The sequence below is a fragment of the Notamacropus eugenii genome, chromosome 6 (assembly GCF_028372415.1).
Source record: "Notamacropus eugenii isolate mMacEug1 chromosome 6, mMacEug1.pri_v2, whole genome shotgun sequence".
NCBI classification, from domain to species: Eukaryota; Metazoa; Chordata; class Mammalia; order Diprotodontia; family Macropodidae; genus Notamacropus; species Notamacropus eugenii.
Window position 1 is genome coordinate 316,467,785 of NC_092877.1, and position 18,668 is coordinate 316,486,452.

The 18,668-nt window shown below is 44.0% G+C and overlaps 1 protein-coding gene and 1 long non-coding RNA gene across 21 annotated transcripts in view; one reads left to right on the plus strand and one right to left on the minus strand.

Moving 5' to 3' along the window:
* The window catches only part of TNS1 (tensin 1), a 316,581-nt gene that overhangs the window by 133,939 nt on the left and 163,974 nt on the right, over nucleotides 1–18,668 (minus strand). For 17 of the 20 annotated variants that reach the window (XM_072617751.1, XM_072617750.1, XM_072617741.1 and 14 more), the window contains 2 exons: nucleotides 7,011–7,052; nucleotides 5,990–6,040 (listed from right to left, as the gene is read on the minus strand). In XM_072617751.1, coding sequence (XP_072473852.1) covers nucleotides 5,990–6,040; nucleotides 7,011–7,052 — 93 coding nt within the window. Of the gene's footprint in view, nucleotides 1–5,989; nucleotides 6,041–7,010; nucleotides 7,053–10,975; nucleotides 11,875–18,668 lie in introns of those variants that run through there. The other 3 variants (XM_072617732.1, XM_072617747.1, XM_072617745.1) reach the window with 2 other exon arrangements.
* On the plus strand, nucleotides 9,571–17,147 carry LOC140509803 (uncharacterized). The gene is made up of 3 exons (XR_011968925.1): nucleotides 9,571–9,704; nucleotides 12,037–12,107; nucleotides 16,622–17,147. It is a non-coding gene; the product is annotated as an uncharacterized lncRNA (long non-coding RNA).

The following is an 18,668-nucleotide window of genomic DNA, read 5'->3' on the forward strand; positions in this document are numbered from 1 at the left end:
GGAATGAGGAGGGGAGGAGAGGGCTACTGAAGGAGCAAGGGTGAGGGTTAGGGAGCAGACCTGGCTCCTGTTTTCTTCACCTCCCTCTTCCGGACATTACAACACACCGCATTCCTCAGACTCCCCACCCCAAAAAAAAAGCCAAGTAAGATAAATAAAAACCTGGCCCAAACAGAGTCGTGGCCAAGTGACCTCCAGGGGTGATAAGACTACAGCCAAGATCCTTTTGATAGGTTAAAGACCCTGAGGAAGTTGCCATGGGGGTGAGGGGGTGGGAGGGGGAGAGCAGAGGGAGGGGGCAGCTCTGAGGGAGGGGGCAGTTGTGGGGGAGGGGGAGGCAAGGAGGAGGGAAGAAGGGAGGGAAGGAGAAAGAGAAAGAGAGAATGTTCCAACCAGGAGCCCAGGACAGTGATCCGAGTCACGCAGAGAAGGCAGACAGACAGACACACAGACACACAGATAGATGGGTCCCTGATGAATCACTAGGCTTCCTTCTCACTCAAAGCTTCCTGTTTTCTGCAGTTTCCACCATGTGACGGGTGTTGGCAAAGAGCCGGACTGCATGGGTATTGTGTACATTTGTGGGGTAAACAAATACATGCCGGGGTGCACACATATCCATGGGCATGACAAACCCACCTCTGGAAGCCTATAAGCTGGAATTACTATAAAGGCAGCCATCCCTCTGGATGGTATAGAGGCATTTTGTAATAAAGGATGGGATGGGTGGGACCGCAGAAAGGATGATGGACTTGATACATGCAACTGAGGACAGAGGGATGAAGCAGGGGTCTAAGAGTCGATCAATCAACAAGCATTTATTAAGTACCTGCTGTGTGCTGGGGAAAAAAGACAAAAATGAAACAATCCCTGCCTTCAAGGAGTTACCATTCTTTTGAGTTGGGGAAAAACAACACGTACACATATAAGCAGATACAAAATTTATGAAAAATAGACACAAAGTCATTTCAGCAGGAGGGGAGTTGGCTGCTGCATGAAGAAAGGCTTTGTTATAGGAGATGGGGGTCAGGAGGGAGTAAGTCTGTGGCATGAGATCCTTGCAAAAGCTTGGAGGAAAGAAATAGAATGTTGTGTGTAAGGAACAACAAGGACAATTTGGCTGGAACATATAGTGCATAAAGGCAAATAGTGTGCGTGTGAGTCTAGAAAGGTCCTCAACACTATTAATGCCCTGTTGAATTTCTAGCACTCATCATCCCCAAAGCACACCTGCTCCCACACCCATGAGTACTCCATAGGATCAACAATACTTAGGGCTGAAAACAATAGTCATAACTTTTATATAACACTTACAATGTGCCCGCCACTGGGCCACTGTACATATATAATCTCATTTGAATCACACATGCATGAGCTCAAACGTACCCAAAGGTACTTACACCACTGTACATTTACAAAGGCAGGTGGATTTACCAAAGACACCGAGAGCTCCTGATGCTAACCTATACATTCCTGCACTCAGGCATGTTTGTGGAAAGGCACATAAGAAAGAGCATCTCACACAGTTAAATACAAACATATGCAACACTTCATGATCACAGATAGGTTAATTCATGTGTAAAATGGGAAAGGCAATGCTGACCTGTTCCTCTGCCTCGCCAAATCAGGAACCCATTGAAGACCAGAGGCATGGCAAATATACTCCATGATCAAAATCATCCTTTAAAAGTACCATTCAACCCACTGCTTATGAGTTTTCTATTTTCTTTGAGGATTTGGAAATGCTTTGTTGACATGATTTTGTTCTCAAGATCATAGGATTTTAGACCAAGAAAAGACTTTGATGATCATAGGACCACACATTCAAAGCTGGAAACTCTGTTAGAGGCCATTAAATTCAACCTTTTCTTTTTTACATATTAAAAAAAGTAAGGCCAAAAAGGTTAAGTGATTTATCTACAGTTACACAGTTAGTGTTTGAGGTAGGATCTAAACCCTGGTCTTCCTAAGCTGAGTCCAGAATCTATTCACTGACTGCAACATGCTCCCCTCTAACCTTCCCCCATAGAGAGTAGGAAAATGAAACCACAGACATCATGACAATCCCAAGATTACACATGTAGTAAGCATTAAAATCAGGATTTGCACCCAGGTCCTCCTAATATAAGCAAAAACCTAGTGCTTTTTCTACTACAATACACTACCTCCTTGAAACTACTAAGTCATGGAACACAGGCTCCTCCTTTATTAGGATGCTCCTATGATCATTGCTTCCATTGGCAAATCTCTAGACAGGATAGACCTTTCCCAGCCACACGGATAAATTAGGTTCTCTCCTATGCTGAGAGTTCCCCAAGGAAAAAGACTCCAGTATCATCCTAAATCACCCACTATCTCACACCTCTAACCATCAGGAAATTCCCATTAATCAACACCTTATCTCCATCCTTCCCTCAACATTTCCAAGCAATTCCTTTGGAGCTCTATCATTATTATGCTTGGAAAGCACCTACTTACATTCCTCCATAGAATAATTCTTTGGGGACTTAGGATGATAGCATCCCTGGATCGAGAGATTAAAGGACACTGACAGATCATCTTGTCACCTTACAGATAAGGAAACTGAGGTCCAGAGAGATAGAATTACTTGTCCAGGGTCACATGGTTAGAAAACAGTAGTCAAAATTCTAAGGCTAGTCCTCTCACCATAGGCCTAGGATTCTTTCCACCCAGCAACACCACCACTTTTTCTTGGGTAGTTTTCTTCCCTTTCCCAACAGCAGCATGGTGGTAGGAGCAAAGCAATTAATGGGAACATGACAAGCCAATGACAAATCTGGGAATGAAATCAGGAATCCCATTTCCTGCCCAAGTACCTTCACGAGATGAGGAAAACAAAACAGTTGGAAAGGAAAGGCAGTATCCTGCTAAAAGAACAGGCCCCGGAGTCACCTGGGTTCAAACCCACCTCTAATACTACTTGAATGCCAACGACTCTGGGCTAGTTATTTAAACTCGTTAGGCCTCAGTTTCCTCATCTGTAAAGTGGGAGAAGCAGAAATTGGACTAGATATCTCTGAGGTCCCTTCTAGCTTTAGAGCTATGATTCTATTAACCATTACAGGAGTCATCACCAGAAACTGATCCACATAGAAGGGACAAAAGCAAGACAAGGGTGCAGAAGGTGTCATCTGAGGCTCTCAGACTAGGTCATTAAAGGAGGGATTTTGAAATTAAGAATTCTGCAACCCTGTTTTCATTTCTGTGTTTCATCTGCACGGCAGTGACTTCCCTTCCCTCTCCCCACATCCACCCCCCCCCCTCAGGCCACGCCTTTTCCTCGCTCCTTCCTCTCCACTAACTTGGATTTTTCCAAAACAAACTGCGACATAGCATAGCATTTGAGAAATCCACTCCATACTGACTCTATTGGAGGAAGACAATTTTCTGGCCTCTGTGTTTCTGAGGGTGTCACTCAGAGATAAGAGTGTGTGTTCGTCCTTCGTTGCCGAAGAAGACCAAGCCATCAGAGAAATAATGACATGTCTTGCACTTGACTTTGTTTTTGAGTAAGGGAGGGCTGTGCAGATCACCAGCCTCACTTCTCCTCCAGAGCCATCTGAATCCAGTGACCAAATATTCATTAGGATGACTGGAGATGACCCAGGATGAGGCAATTGGGGTTAAGTGACTTGCCCAAGGTCACACAGCTAGTGAGTGTCAAGTGTCTGAGGTGAGATCTGAACTCAGGTCCTCCTGACTCCTGCACTGGTGCTCTATCCACTGCACCACCTAGCTGTCCCTGGAGAGATAAGAGTACAACCCAACTGACAGGCTCAGTCTCAGGGAGAAGGCAAAGTTGAAACTCAAATGATATCCCTTTCCTTGGGACGAGAAAACCCGCATCCCCCAATCCAGTGGAGGCATCCTAGAGGCAGGGGGACAAACACAATAACTTCTAAATGATTTTGCTAACATGTGTTGGAATCCCAACTCTACCATTAACCATTAATTTTCTAATTAATTTCTTCTTACTATCTAATTTCATTTCATTTCATTTGGTCTTAAGTTTTCTCATCTGTAAAATGAGAGGGTTCACAGATCAGAGATGAGAGATATGGTGTTAGAAGGGACCTCAAAGATAAACAGGGATTACCGTTAAGTATCTTTCCATCTCTAAACCAATACACCGCTGCTCACTTATCTGACCCCTGCATGGATTCTCTTCGTTAAAAAGTAATCTTGCCCTTCTCTCTGACTTTGGGCAAAATGCTGTTCTCCCCCTTTTCCAACCAAGTTCTGATTTTCAAAAAATAATCTCCAAAGAAGGATGCAATATAACCTCCTTCCAATTCTTGTGCTAGGTCATTCATTCCTCGATGTCGGGAAGTTCTTCCTAACATCTAACTGTGCTTTTTTTCCCCACTGCAGTTCCAACTCAGTGAAATAATATGACTAGGTGGAGAAACAAAAAATGTAGAATGCAAATGATGGTTTGTGAGCCATCAGTACCTAAGCATCAGGGAAAAGGTCTGGCTTACACAAGAGCTTACAGATGCAAAAGTCAGACCCAAAGGGATAGAGAATCATCAATTTCCAGTAGCCATTACTGGAAAATCCAGAGAATAGATCTTGTGGGGCTAGGGTTCTGGGGAACTGTTTGGATCAGAGGATATTAGTACCACATAGGAGTTATCTCAAGAACTATAGGGAGGCTCTGGTCTCCCAAACCTCCTTCCATAAACCCCACGAAAATCATACCTCCTCTTCCCAATGCTACTCTCAATGGGAATCTTTGAACCCCAGGTTCGACCAACCCCAGGAAGCAGGGGTTACCTTAGCCAGAGTCTTCCTCACTCACTCCAGCAGCATGCATGATACCCCAAGCCTGAGCCTTGATTCAGTTCTTTGTAATGCTTCTTCCTTCATGGAATTCAGAATAGGTATCCAGGGCCTCCCCAAAGCCCCACAGAGAGAAGCAAAGCTCCAAGCAAAGCTTTAGCTGCCTCTACATCCCCCACCCCACCCCACCTCCGCCCTTAGCCCTCCTCCCAGCAAGTCAGGCAGCTGTCAGATGATAGAGCCTCGTGCCATTAACGACTACCCCTCTGCCAACTGCCAAAACCACTCCCTGATCCTCTGGGGATGGGGAGGGGTGGTGGTGATGGAGAGACAAGAAGGAAGAGAGATCACTGTTAGAGAAAGCCCACCTCTGGGAGCTCTGTCCCTATGGGGTGAAGACAAGACAGTCTCTGTCCCTCAGCAAGGTCCAAGACAATCCTACTCTACCTATTCTCTGGGTCTGTTTTCCTTTATGGATTTCCAATGATCATTAAGGAATCCAAAGCAGATCCAGAAGAATCCTAGGAAGCTGTGAGCCTCCATGAGACCCATCAAATAGCTATCCCCTCCCCACATCACATAAAAGAGACAGCTGCCACCTTTCCCTTCCCCACAAAGAGATAGACTCCACGACTCCCTTTGGTGACCTATCCCTGTATCTTATGACCTCCCAAGAGTCAGGAAGTTCTTCCTTATCTAGACCCAAGTCCCTTCTTCTGCAGTATAGGCCCATTTCCCCTCATCCCCTCTGTGTAAGAAAAGAAAAGCACATTATTTCTAGATGGCACTCCTTCCTTTCCCCCCTGTCCTGGGGTTAAAAGCAGAGGTGAGATGGACCAGTGAGTAAAGCTTGCAGGGTGGGCTCTGGACACCAGGGCTCCCTTTTCCTCAACTGGCCACAGGCAAAACCTGAGAATAAACTAAAGTCACCTCAGAAGCAAACAGAACAGTTTATAATCAGAGGATCAGAGGATTTTGAGCTAGAAGGATGCATCCTATAACCCATACCTTCTGGACAGGTAAAGAGTGAGCCCCTTTTAAAATCAGATGCAACAAATCTGAGCTTCAGAGCTGCCTTTGCCTCCCCACTCTCCCCATTCTGGGATTCCATCTGCCATTGGATCTTGCCTCCAACCAATCTCAGCCAACATTGCCCTGATACCTGAAGTCCATCCTCAAAACTTACTTCTTGCTCGAGGCTCTTGGGTGTACTTCCACCTCGAAAGGCTCCTTCTCCCTATGGCAGAAAAGCGAAAAGGAAGTCAGAGAAAAAAAGATGAAGGGAAATCAAACTTTTGTTTGCTGGTCTGTGATGATCACAGATCCAACCCATGCCCTCAGAAATCTGGCAAGGCTTTTGGTGATCGTAATGATAATAGCTAACATTTACATAGTGCTGACATTTATCTAGCCCTCTAAAGTTTGCAAAGCTGTTTACATGAGCTATCTCACTTAGTCCTCCCAACTAATCTGTGAATGAGGTGCTGTTATTATCCTCATTTTTTACAGATGAGGAAACTGAGGCTAAGTGAGGTAAAGTGACTTGCCCAGGGTTACATCGCTAGTAAGTGCTTAAGGTAGGACTCAAACAGTCTTCCTGACTCCATGTCCAGTAATCTAGCTACCTAACTGCCCACCTCTCTTGCCAATCCAGACAAATGGGAGACCTTCCTGGGTCTCCCTAGGAAAGATGCCTTCCGTCATCAATTTCAGTCTGTCCACAGCCCTTTAACATCAAGAAATGTCTCCTGCCACCACCCGCAATCTTCCTTGCTGCAGCATCAGCCAGTTTCTTTCCTTCCTTTTTTGGTGCAGCACTGGGGAGGTATCTCATTGCTAAGTACAAAATGTTTTGAAAAGACCTACTGGCTTTCTCACCCTCTGCATATTTCATAAAGAAAGCCTGATTAACCACTTGCTTGCAGCAAGATGTTCCCCACAGGAGTTCCATCTCCCTTCCTCCACCCCATCTCTTAACCTGTCTCTCTCTCCTGCTACATATTTCTGACTTTACTTGGAATGGTCAGATACCCAACACCAAGCATCACCCGTATCATGGCTCCATTCCCCCAAGTCCCCAAGAAGGAACCCTGGCTCAAGGTGCTGTAAAGATACACTGCAACCCAAACACATACTTTTGCTTGGTGCATTCTTGCTATCCAGAATGCCCTCCCCAGTTCCTCCCAGACAGCACTGCCATCACTCACCGTATCTACTACATTCTTCGGTACACTCTCAGTCTTAATGGGCTGTGGACAAGGACAGAGAAAGGAGACAGCATGAGCTCTGCAAGCAAACATTCTCCACATGTGCTCTTCTGCCAGAAACCATGTTGGACTGAGTACATCATCATCACCACCACTACCACCATCATCATCATCCATAGCACCTTAAGGTTTGCAAAGTGCTTTATAAATATTATTTCTCCAGATCCTCACAAAAGGCTGGGAGGTGGGTGCTAATGGAATCTCCATTTTACAAATGAAAAAATTGAGGCACACAGAGGTGAAGTGACTTAGCCATTGCCTAAGTGACTAAGTTAGTAAGTAAGCTAAGTAAGTGACTGAGTTCAGATTTTAACTAAGGTTCTCCTGACTTCAAACCCAACATTAACAGGGCACACTCAGGCTTCCCACAAGGGCCTCAGAAAAGTTCAAGTTGTTCACAAGGGAGGGAAACTGAGTTTGGTCAGGTCACACTCACCTGTTATTCCCAAAGTCCAGGATTCCCAAATCAACCAGAGTCTAAACTCCTCAGGCCAGCTGTCAATAAACATTCATACCAGGCACTATGCTGAGCACTCAAAAGCCTTCAAGATCTGGCCAGGACCTGCCTCTCCAACCTTAACTCCTAATGCCCTCAGCTCCAGCCAGAAGACCGGGCTGGGGCCTTGGTCACATCTTCCTCATGCTTGGCTCCCTCCAGCTACAGAATGGAGGTCCATTTCCCTTCCTCCCATCCTCTGTGCAAGAAGAGCTGCTCATCAGCACAACAGTTTCCTGAGGAGGTTGAATAAAATGATCTCCAACTCTAAATCTGTGATCCTTTGATTGATTTTTTTTTAATCCCATCCATTGATGGTCCTTCCCCTAATTCCACATGGACAAAATTCTATCCTATTTTCAATCTAAAGAAAGAGACTTCCACCACATCCCTGGATAGGGAATAGAATGATTCTCTTCTAAGAAAACAAGTTTCCAGTTCCTGGTCTATCTCCCAACTCATGTGGAGACCACTGGCCAATCATCTGGAGCCTCAGTTAGCCATTCTGTATAAAGGGAAGGAAGAATTTTGCCTCTGTGGCCACTCTCCCTCTCAAGGGTTAGAGGAAACTAATTCATCTAAAAAGTAGTTTGAACTCTTTGTGAGAAACAGGAAAATCAGAGATCAAGTATGAGGTCAGGAGAGCATCTCACCCAGAAAAGAAGAATCTCTCTCTTTCCTCCCATTTCCACCTACCCCTTTCCTCCATCCATCCCTTACTACAACCTGTTGGGGATTAAGGGGAGAGAATTTCTGCCTGGAGGCAGGGAAATGGATGTGAGAACCTCTGGGCTGTTCCCTCCTCTACGTTAGAAACAGGGCCCCAGGGAGGCAGAGGAAAATCGGTATGGGAACAAATCCTTGACTTATCGTTAGAAGATCTGGATTTGAATTCAAGTTTCCTTAGTTTCCTCATCTGTAAAATGAACTGGAGAAGACAAGGGCAAAATGCTCCAGTATCTTTGCCAAAAAAAAAAAAAATGGGATCACAGAGAGTCAGACGTGACTGAAATAAGTCGATAACAACACAGAGAGGAGGGATCCAGAGAGGAGTAAGAACTTGAACAAGGTCACAACGCTATTAAGTGGTACAAGGACATCTTTGGGGGGGAAGGGGAAGGCAATCGGGGCAAGATGACTTGCCCAGGGTCACAAAGCTAATGAGTGTCTGAGGCTGGATTTGAACTCAGGTCCTCCTGACTCCAGAGTCCAGTACCCTACCCACTATACCGCTTAGCTGTCCCTCAGGGGCATGTTCTAAAAAGGGATCTCCCCACTAGGCAACACTGTCTCTCAACCCTAACGGACTACAAAATGACTCCTTCTCAGGAAATAAAAACAGAGGTAAGTTTTCAATTATGTTTTCCAGATCCTCTTAACACTTCAGTTTCCTCCAAACACCTGTCCTTATAGTATATCTAAATTCTAGTTAGTCTTCAGACCTCAAAGTTCCCCAGGAAGCCTTCTCCTGACAGCTCCAGCCTGCACTTAACTCTCCCTTAATGTAGGTAGCTCTCAATCTGGTACTTAGCCTGGCATTGCAATTTAACTTGTGTGTGTGTGTCTGTGTGTGTGTGTGTGTGTGTGTGTGTGTCTAGTCTTTCCCAATCATATTCTAAGCCCCATAGAGCAGGGGTTGTGGCATCCTCCATAACTCCTAGCTTAGTCCTCTGCATATGGTAAGAATGAAAGAGAATTAATCAAACCAAAAGTGAATGCCTGAAATCTTCATCCAGGTTCCTTGAACATTCTGAGATCCCAACTGAATCAAGGATATGGCACCTCTAGTCTCCTAGAGCCAATCTTGCCTTCAAGCAGTCAATGAGCATTTATTAAGGACCAGAAAAGGAACAGACAGTCCCTACCCCCAGGAAGCACACAGCATGCCGAGGACTGTGCACAAACAAGCTAGATGCTGAATAAACTGGAGATAACCAATTGACTGAAAGAAGGCACTAGTTACATTAAGGAGGGTCAGGAAAGGTTTTTTGCAGGAGGTGGAATTCTGGTTGAGACCTGAAGTTAGTCAGGGAAGTGAGAAGTCAGAGATGAGGGGAAGAGTTCCCGGAATGAGAGGCAGCAAGAGAAATGCCAGGAGTCGGAGACGGGCGTCTAGTGAAAGGAACAGCTCAGGAAAGGTAGGAAAGGGCGAGGTTAGGGAGGGCTTTAAAAACTGAACAAGGGATTTTACATTTGACCCTGGGGGCAATGGGGAGCCTTGGAGTTTGCTGAATAAGGTCCGACCTGGACTTCAGTAGATCACCCAGGAGTTCTGTCTCTGTGTCTGGGGGCTCCTCGCTGATCCCGGTTCTCCTTCCCTCATCCCTTGGGGTCACTCAAGATGCCCCAAGGCTAGCCATTTCTCCTGGAGAGCTAGCCATCACTCCCCCACACCTTTGCTCCACCCTCCTCGCCCCACCCTAAGTCTGGCACGCTCCCCAATCCGGGAGTCAATGTCAATATTAGAAACCACAAGACTCAGCGGGGCCACAGAAACTATTCTCTGCCTGCCAGCAATCATCTGAACACCATCCCCTCTACCACCCCCACACAAGGCCCCCCCAACTTTCTTTGGTGCCAACTGGATACCAGCCACAAGTTGAAGCTTGCCAGAGTTGTTCAGGATGCTTTATATTCACTAAGTTGAAATATTTTGGGGGCTAAAAAAAATGTCCCCAAACCCACCCAACCTAAACAGAGAGTTTTCTTACAATGTTTGTAAACACAGCCCAGTATGCCTTGCTGGGCTCCCTTCCCCTCCATTCTTTTTCCATGACTGCCCTCACTCTTACCACCACCAAATCTCTTGGGCTTTGAGTTCTATTTCTCAGTTTCCCTCCTCTATTTGTATAGCCTTGCCTGATGCCAGACCCTGGGGCTCTCAACTTCTCATGCGTATTCAAGGATGAGATCAGTAAGAGAGGAGGACAGACTCCTCACAGGTTGGCCCAATCTTCAGTCCCATCTTCATTGGAGACCTGGTGGCAGAGGTCTCCTTACACTTGGACAACTGATCAGGCAATCAACAAACATTTACAAAGCACCCACTAGGTGCCAGGCTCAGAATACAAAAACCAATTGTCCCCTGACCTCAAAGAACTTACATTTTATCAGGGAAGACAATGGTACACATGTAGATATAGAATAAGTGCAGGGTAACTTACAGAGGGTGGGCATAAGTAGATGGAGGGAGAGGAGAAATCAAGAGAGGTTTCATTTAGAAGTGTGCTTGAGCTAGATGTTGAAAGAAAGAAGGGACTGTATGAGGGAAAAGAAAGTAAGAAGCGTAGTCAAGGCAAAAGCATGGTGGTGGGAGAGGGTGTGTGCTAGGTAAGAAACAGCAGGAAAGTCAATCTGGCTGGAGGAAAGTACAGGAAGGTTTTCTAATCCCTCCCTCTTTTGCCCTTACCTTCTCATATCTCCCTTCAATTCAGTAGTCTTTGTACCTCAAGTCTTTCAATCACCTGTCTGTGAAGTCTTCTTGTGGTCTAGGAGCACCTACAGATTTCTGTGCCCATACCAGGCAGGGCAAAAAATACCCAGTTATAAATCTGCGTGCTATTTCATCCCTTTAAAAACTCAGTAGAAGAGATGAAAAGGACCGTAGTTTGACACCTTCATTTTGCAGATGAAGAAACCGAGTTCAGAAAGATAAAAGGACTTTTGCCCAGGGTCGAACAGCTAGTTAATGGTTACCGACTAGACTAGAACTCAGGTCTCCTGACGCTCACTCTGGTGAACTTTCCACTGCCCCACAGCTGTCTCCCATCCAGCCCAGGCCGGCCTGACCAGGCCAGGCTCTGGCTTGGCTGTAGATTATATTATCTGGTTGTTTACTTCCTTTCCCTCTGTTGCTAAAAAGCATGTGAAACGAGACAGAGCCAAAGCAGTGACCCTGACCACCTCACTGCCGCCCACCCCCATTCACACTGCCCTATCCTGGGGGCAGGAGACATTCCCCACTCTTAAGGTCAAAGTCTTGGCCTCATGGGATCAGGCTACTTTCTTTCCCAAGCTAAGTGGAGCTGAGTCATCGGTTCTTCCAGTGTCTCCTATGCTCCTGCCTCCATGTTTCTAATCCATCTCAACCAAACAAGGGAACTTGTCATGGCATCCAAGAGACTTCCCAGCATCTCCTCTAAATCCCTCTTGCTCCTGTTCTGGTCTCAGTGAAGATAGTCCCTTTGGAACAATCATTCTGGATGCCAAAGACAATATTTCAGCCCCTCTTGTCAAGCCCACTTCAATCTTGCAACAAGTACCATTACAAGAGCAGAGAAGATTGGTCTTAGACATAAGGAAGGACTTCCCAAAGTGGATGTCCAGGGGCCATAAGGGTGCTCTTAGGGTACTCATCTTTCTTGGAGACTTAATAATAGCTAACTTTTAATAGTGCTTTATGGTTTGCAAAATACCTTGTAAATATTATCTTACAATGACTCCAGTTCTTTTATTATTCCCATTTTACAGATGGAGAAACTGAGGCAGCCAAAAGCTAACTGACAGAGGCTGAATTTGAACTCAGGTCTTCCTATTCAAATGTAGGTCCAATAATGTTCTATCTTCTCTCCTAGACTTTTAGTCTACCCACGGTTCCCCACCCCCACAAAAAATAATTAATCTGTTTGGTTTAAAAGAGGGCCCATCATTTCGACAAAGAGATGACAGAAATGGCTTACTGGAAGGCCCTCCAGTTCTCAAAATCACTATGTAGGAAAGATCTGAGTAGCATAAAGGGAGGGTGGGCTGGGAAAAAATGCATCTGTGGGTTGATGTGTTTTGAACTAGGAGAGAAAGCAAAGGGCCACATAGCCATGCAGGATAGGGTGCTGGAGAATGATCCCAGAGTTTGGGGGCTACAGAATGCTCTCAGACTCCTGAAGAACATTCCGTCCAGAAATTCCTCACACCCTCCTTCCCTGTTCCAAAACTGCTCGCTCCCCACACTGCCTCCTGGGAGCACCGGAATTTGGGCCAAGACAGCCTGCCAAGAGAACCCAGCCCAAGCATGTGACATCACAGGGCCACCACAGTAATGAACTGTGAGGTCAATGACATCTCCAGCCAATCAGGAGGCTGAAGAAAGGGGGAGAGGAGCCTACAGGGTGGGAAGGGGAGTGGCACTGGCACAGGACTGCTCAGCATGGTGTGCCCACATCAGAAAGGATGCTGTGCTCTTTGAGCAAAGCAGAATTGAGACAGCACAAAGTAAACGCAAGATGCGCAAATTTGGGATATGCACATGGACTATCTGTGCCCAACCTGTGGTAGACCATTCCAAGCTCATATTGGTCTGATCAGTCACAGTCGGACCCACTGAAATTTCACTTTACAATGGTGATGCCATTTTGGTCCTCTGCGAAGACAAAGGACAACAACCAACCAATGTATACATAAGTATATGCATGTATATAGCATGTAATCATGTATCACACACACACATCCTGGCTTATTTAGTCAGGACTTAAATAGAGGGTGTGCTAGGGGTTAATCTGAAACTCTTAATTCTATTTCCTCCCAATCACATCTTCTCCCAACCCTACTAGATGTTACCCTAGAGGGAAAAAATGGCATGTTAAGCTCCTAGGAAATATGGAAGGAGTTTTGGCAAATACAGTGATCTCCACTAAATCTTCCACTTATTAGCTTTAAAGTGGAAAGAGAACTGGATTTGGAATTAGAGGAATTTGGTTGTACCTCCTCCATTAGACTGTGAACTTCTTGAGGACCATCTTGCCTCTTTCTCTATCCCCAGAATTTAAAACAGTGTTTGGCACATAGTAGGTGTTTAATGAAATGTTTATTAACTGACTGAATTAAACCCCAGTGCTTTTTATGCTGTTATCCTGGACAACTAATTTCACTGCTACGGGCCTCAGTTTCCTCATCTATAAAATTCAGGAATTAGACTAGGTAGTCTCTAAGGTCACTTACAGTTCAAAATATATGATCCTAAGGGATTCAGCACCCCAATTCCTGCTGAAATTCTGGAGTTCTGTGCCTCAGAACACAGAGTGTAAGAATTAGGAGAGACCTTGGGCGATCATCTAACCTAACTCTCTAATTTTACACACATACACATACACACACACACATATACACATACACACATACACACACACACACACACACACACACACACACACACACAAGAACTAAGATCCAAGTTTTCTGACTCTATAACTAGATTCTTTCTGCTTCAACAAACAACTTCCCCCAATCACCTTTCACATTCACCAGCCTAGGCTGGCTGCCTCTGGCAGGCTTTTGCCCACTGGCCCTGTTCCAGGCTGGGTTATTCCAGTCACTTTCTTTCCATAATCCCTACTATAAACTGTTCTTTCTCCCATAAATCTTCTTGATTCTCCCTTCAAAATGCTTCTAGGTAAGAACACTTAATCATCAAAAGAAAAGAGGTCAGAGGATACGAATATGTAATTTTCAGAAGAAGAATCACAAACAACAGCCAAGTGAAAGAAAGAATGCTCCAAATTATTAATAATAAGAAATATGAAAACCAATGCAAAACTATCCTAGCATTTCACCTCATATCCAACAAGCTACAGGCAAAAGACATGAACATCCGATGCTGGATGGACTGTAGAAAGACAGGGACACTAATACATTGTTGGTGGAGTTGTGAATTGGTACAATCATTTTGGAAAGTGACTTTGGAATTTAAATTACGCAAATAAAGGGATTAAAATGTCCATACCCTTTGACCCAGAGATTCCACCGGGAAAGTATACCCCCCCAAAAAAGGGAGGTGGAGAGGGGGGAGACACTGGCAAAAAAACAAAGCTCCACATTCACCAAAATATTTATACAATTTCTTTTTTTGTTGTAGCAAAGAACTGTAAACAAAATCACTGCCCATTAGTTGGGGAGTGCCTAAACAAATTTTGGTACATCACCATAATGGAATACTATCCTGCTGTAAGAGATGACAAACACAACGTAGTCAGCGAACTTATATAAACGATCTGGACCAAAGTAAGAAGAGCCAGGAAAAGAATATACACAAAACATAATAATATATACTACAACAATTTAGGTAGAAAGAAGGACAACCACAAAGCAACAGAAAGTAGATCCTGCAAAATCGTCAAGCCCAAAACTGTCAAGCAGAATTGGTCGCTAAGAACAGGTATGAGAAGACACTGCCCTTGCTCTTTAGCAGAGGCAGGCATCTGTGGATTTAGAATGCTGTATGCATCCATTTTTTTTTTCAGATCTGTTGATGAATCTTATTGGATTTTTTTCTCTTAAAAAATTCTTTGGTATCAAAGATGGCTTTCTAGAGAGAGGCATGGAGAAAGGGAGGGATACGGGGGAGAAAGGTCACCAATATAAAAACAAAAGATATCAATAAATATCTATTTTTATAAATGCCTATAAATTGGGCCTGACTCTACTTATTGCTCACAGCCTAGTCTAGTTACCTCGTAAATGGACTCTTCCAATCTCTTAACCTTCCAATCTATCTTGCCTACCAACACCTGCTAGATTTTTTTTTTTTTAAGACTCAGTCTCCTTATCTTGCCTGGACTAGGAGTACAGCAGCCATTCACAGGCCCAATTCCACTGACAATCTGCTTTGACCTACTCCATTTTCCCAATCTAGGCTGGTTTGCCCCTTCTGGTATCCTCCCCACTCCCTTCCTAGTAGTTCGCCATATTGGTACAAACCTAAGTGCAGATGCCATATTGGCTTAATTTTGCACTCAGAATTCCCCAACTCAAGAGATCCTTCACCCTCATCTTTACTTTCCTGGTAGCATAGATCCCAAGCGTATGCCACTGATACCCAACCAGCTACTTCATTTTAAAACAACCTTCCTAAATGGCTTTCATCATGTCACACCCTTACTCAAGAATCTCTGATGGCTCCATATTATCTAATGCATTAAGCCAAGAATCCTGCTAATAGCATTGGAATAATGTTGTGCATGGCATAGACAAGAGCAGATTATAGCTTCCAATGTGAGTGGGGGGAGAGAGTGCCCCAGGATATTTGGGAGAGTAGGTAATGAGAGGGGGCTAATGAAAGCTCTTTGAGGACAGGGACTGATCCATTTCTTCTTTGTATCCACAGTACCTAAAATAGTGTACCTAATAAATACTTACCAAGTTGAATTTAATTGGTATATATTGGATGCCATTGGATTGAACTGAACTGAGTTGAGCTGAGTTGAACTGAACTGAATTGAATGGGTGTATCTTGGGTTGAACTGGCCTATTACTATCAGTAAGGAAAAGAATTGTAAAAGAATGAAACGAGCGTAAAAAGACAAAGCCTGAGGGCGGGGAAACTCCAAGCAGCTGCCTGTAGGCTTTGGTCTTGGGTCCTGCAGAGTGCTGACCCTCAGTGTAAGCATGTGTTCACAGATATCTTCTGTGTCAGCATGGAGTACCCCACACCATGTGCTCCAGAAGAAGAGTAAACAATGATAAACAAATGGCCAACAAAGCCTAGTCACATTTGACTACCTATTCTGAGTGGTATGAGCTGAGCTCATTTCCAATGTTCCAATCTCAGAAAAGAATGCAAGGCACAGACATTGGGCACCAAGCACGTAACAAAAAAATGCAAGCCTCTTTATCATTATCATGTTCCCCTAAAAACGATGGCAGAAGTCCTCTCTTCAGCCGGGCATTGGGAAGAGGGAAGGTAAAATGCATTTATTTACATCACACCTACTATGCACCAGGAACCATGCTAGGCACTTTACAAATATCTCATTTGCTCCTCACAGCAACCCTGGGTGCTACTATTATCCCCATTTTACAGTTGAGAAAACTGAGGCAAATCTAGATGTTAAATGATTTGGTCACACTGTTAATAAGTATCTAAGGCTGGATTTAAATTTAAGTCTTCCTGACTCTGACACTGGGAACAAGTAGTACTAGATAATGCTTTCTTTCCTCCATCTCAGCATTCCATAGTTCCCCAGTCTCTCTACATTCCTTAAACTGGACACTGCTGTTTTTCAAGATTGCTATCTATGCAAACGGATTTCCCAACTACTCAACCATGTAACCTTTGTTCCATCAGGTCAGTCTACGCACCGTCCCCTCCGCCACCGTAGCCATGGACCTTCCCAGACGGGAGTGTTGGATTTGGAATTGAGAAGATGAGTTCAAAGCCTATTTAGTCACTAACTAGCCATGTGACTCTGGACAAGTCACTTGACATTTCTCAACCTCAGTTTCCTGATCTACAAAATGAAGATAATAAGAGCACCCACTTCTCAGGATGATTGTGAGGGTCAAATACAAGAATATATATAAAATCTTTGCAAATTTTAAAGTACGATTTGGACAACTGCTGTCCTTATCACTGTTGTTGCTACCTCAAAGCCCTTTCTCCTGGTGTTCCCCTCATCTCAAATGTTTCTTCCTCTTCCACTGCTTATATAAACTCTACTCATTCATTGGCATATGTCCATCACGAAGCCTTCTTCAACTATCAGGCTCATACTGAACTCTTCCACGGTGACTCCAGCCCTGTATGACCATGGATAAGTCACTTAAACGCTCAGCCTCTTTTTTTCATCTGGAAAATTGAGGTAAAAAAATACTTGTACTCCCTAACTCCCAAAATTATTGGGAGGAAAGCTATTTGCAAATTCTAATGCAGTATGCAAAGGTCAGTTATTATTACATAAATACAAGTTTTCCTAATTTTCCCCTATTTTTATATTTTTCCTTAATTTTTTAACATGCTCTGCTTTAACCCTTGGCCATCTCATCTTCTCCATCACTGTGACCATCATCTTTATGCAAGTGTCCCCCAAATCTACATAGGAAGCCTCAGTATCTCCCCTGAGCTCCAGTCCCACATCTCTAAATGCATGCTGGGCATCTCCATCTATATGTTCCATTGGCTCCACAAATTCAATATGTTGAAAACTGAATTCATTACCTTTCCCCCTAAATTTGCCCCTTCCCCCAACTTCTCATTTTTTTGACAATACCATCACCTTACATCACCCAGGTTCACTACCTTGGAATCATCATTAGCTCTTTCTTTCCCTACATCCTACATATCTAATAAGTTTATATATTCTGCTAATTTTGTTTTTTAATTACCACTCTCTCACATCTTTTTCTTCCTCTCCACTTAGTACTGCTACCATCCCAGCCCAGGTGTTCATTATTTCTCACTGGGGCTGGTATAACAGCCTCTTCATTGGTCACTCTGCCTCCAGTCTTTCACTTCTTTAATCCATCCTTTAGACAAGAACCAAAATAATCTTCCTAAGTCTCTGGGTCTATCACATCATCCTCTTAATCAAAAATCTCCAATGGCTCCCTGTTTCTATAACATTAAAAACCAACTCCTTGGCCTAGCATTTCAAGCTCTTCACAATCTGATTGGGTTCTTTTTTCCTCTCCTTCCCTTTGGTCACTTTAGACTCTAATCAAACTGGACTGCTCAATATTCCTGAAGTAAGCTGATCTTCTGCTGTCCTATCTTTGTGCACTGGAGATCATTCCATCAACATCTCTATTGTTTGAAAGTTTCCTCTTTCTTCAAAGGCTAATTTAGGTCTTCCCTTCTCCATGAAGCTTTCCATTATATATCCTAATAAAAAAATTGGCTCCCTCCTTTAACTCTCCTATGCCACTTTGTCTAGATAACTCATCTGTCTCCAACACTCCCAACTCCCTTGTGTTCACACAGGGCTTTATCTCCTTACTCATCCCTCCATTTCCATTAATAAGCTCTTTGAAGTGATGGATTGTGTTATTTTTCACATATCCCCAGTGCCTAGTACTGTGCCTTTCACTTAAAAAATGTAGGCTCTTTAAAGGCAGAGACCATTGTTGTATTTAGATCCCTAGCACCCAGTAGGTGTTTAATACATGCTTGCTCACTGATTCATTTACAATGTATTTCCTAAAAATATGACACCAAGAACCAAACTCTTCAAAAATCTATTATTACATCTATGTGATTACTGTATACCTATTATGTCTCTAGCATCCCTTGCCTCATATTTGGAAAAAAAAATTATTCCTATCCTTGGACAGTCAGTAAACATCTATTAAACATCTAACTATGTATCAGCCACTGTCCTGAGCATGGTGATTTCTCC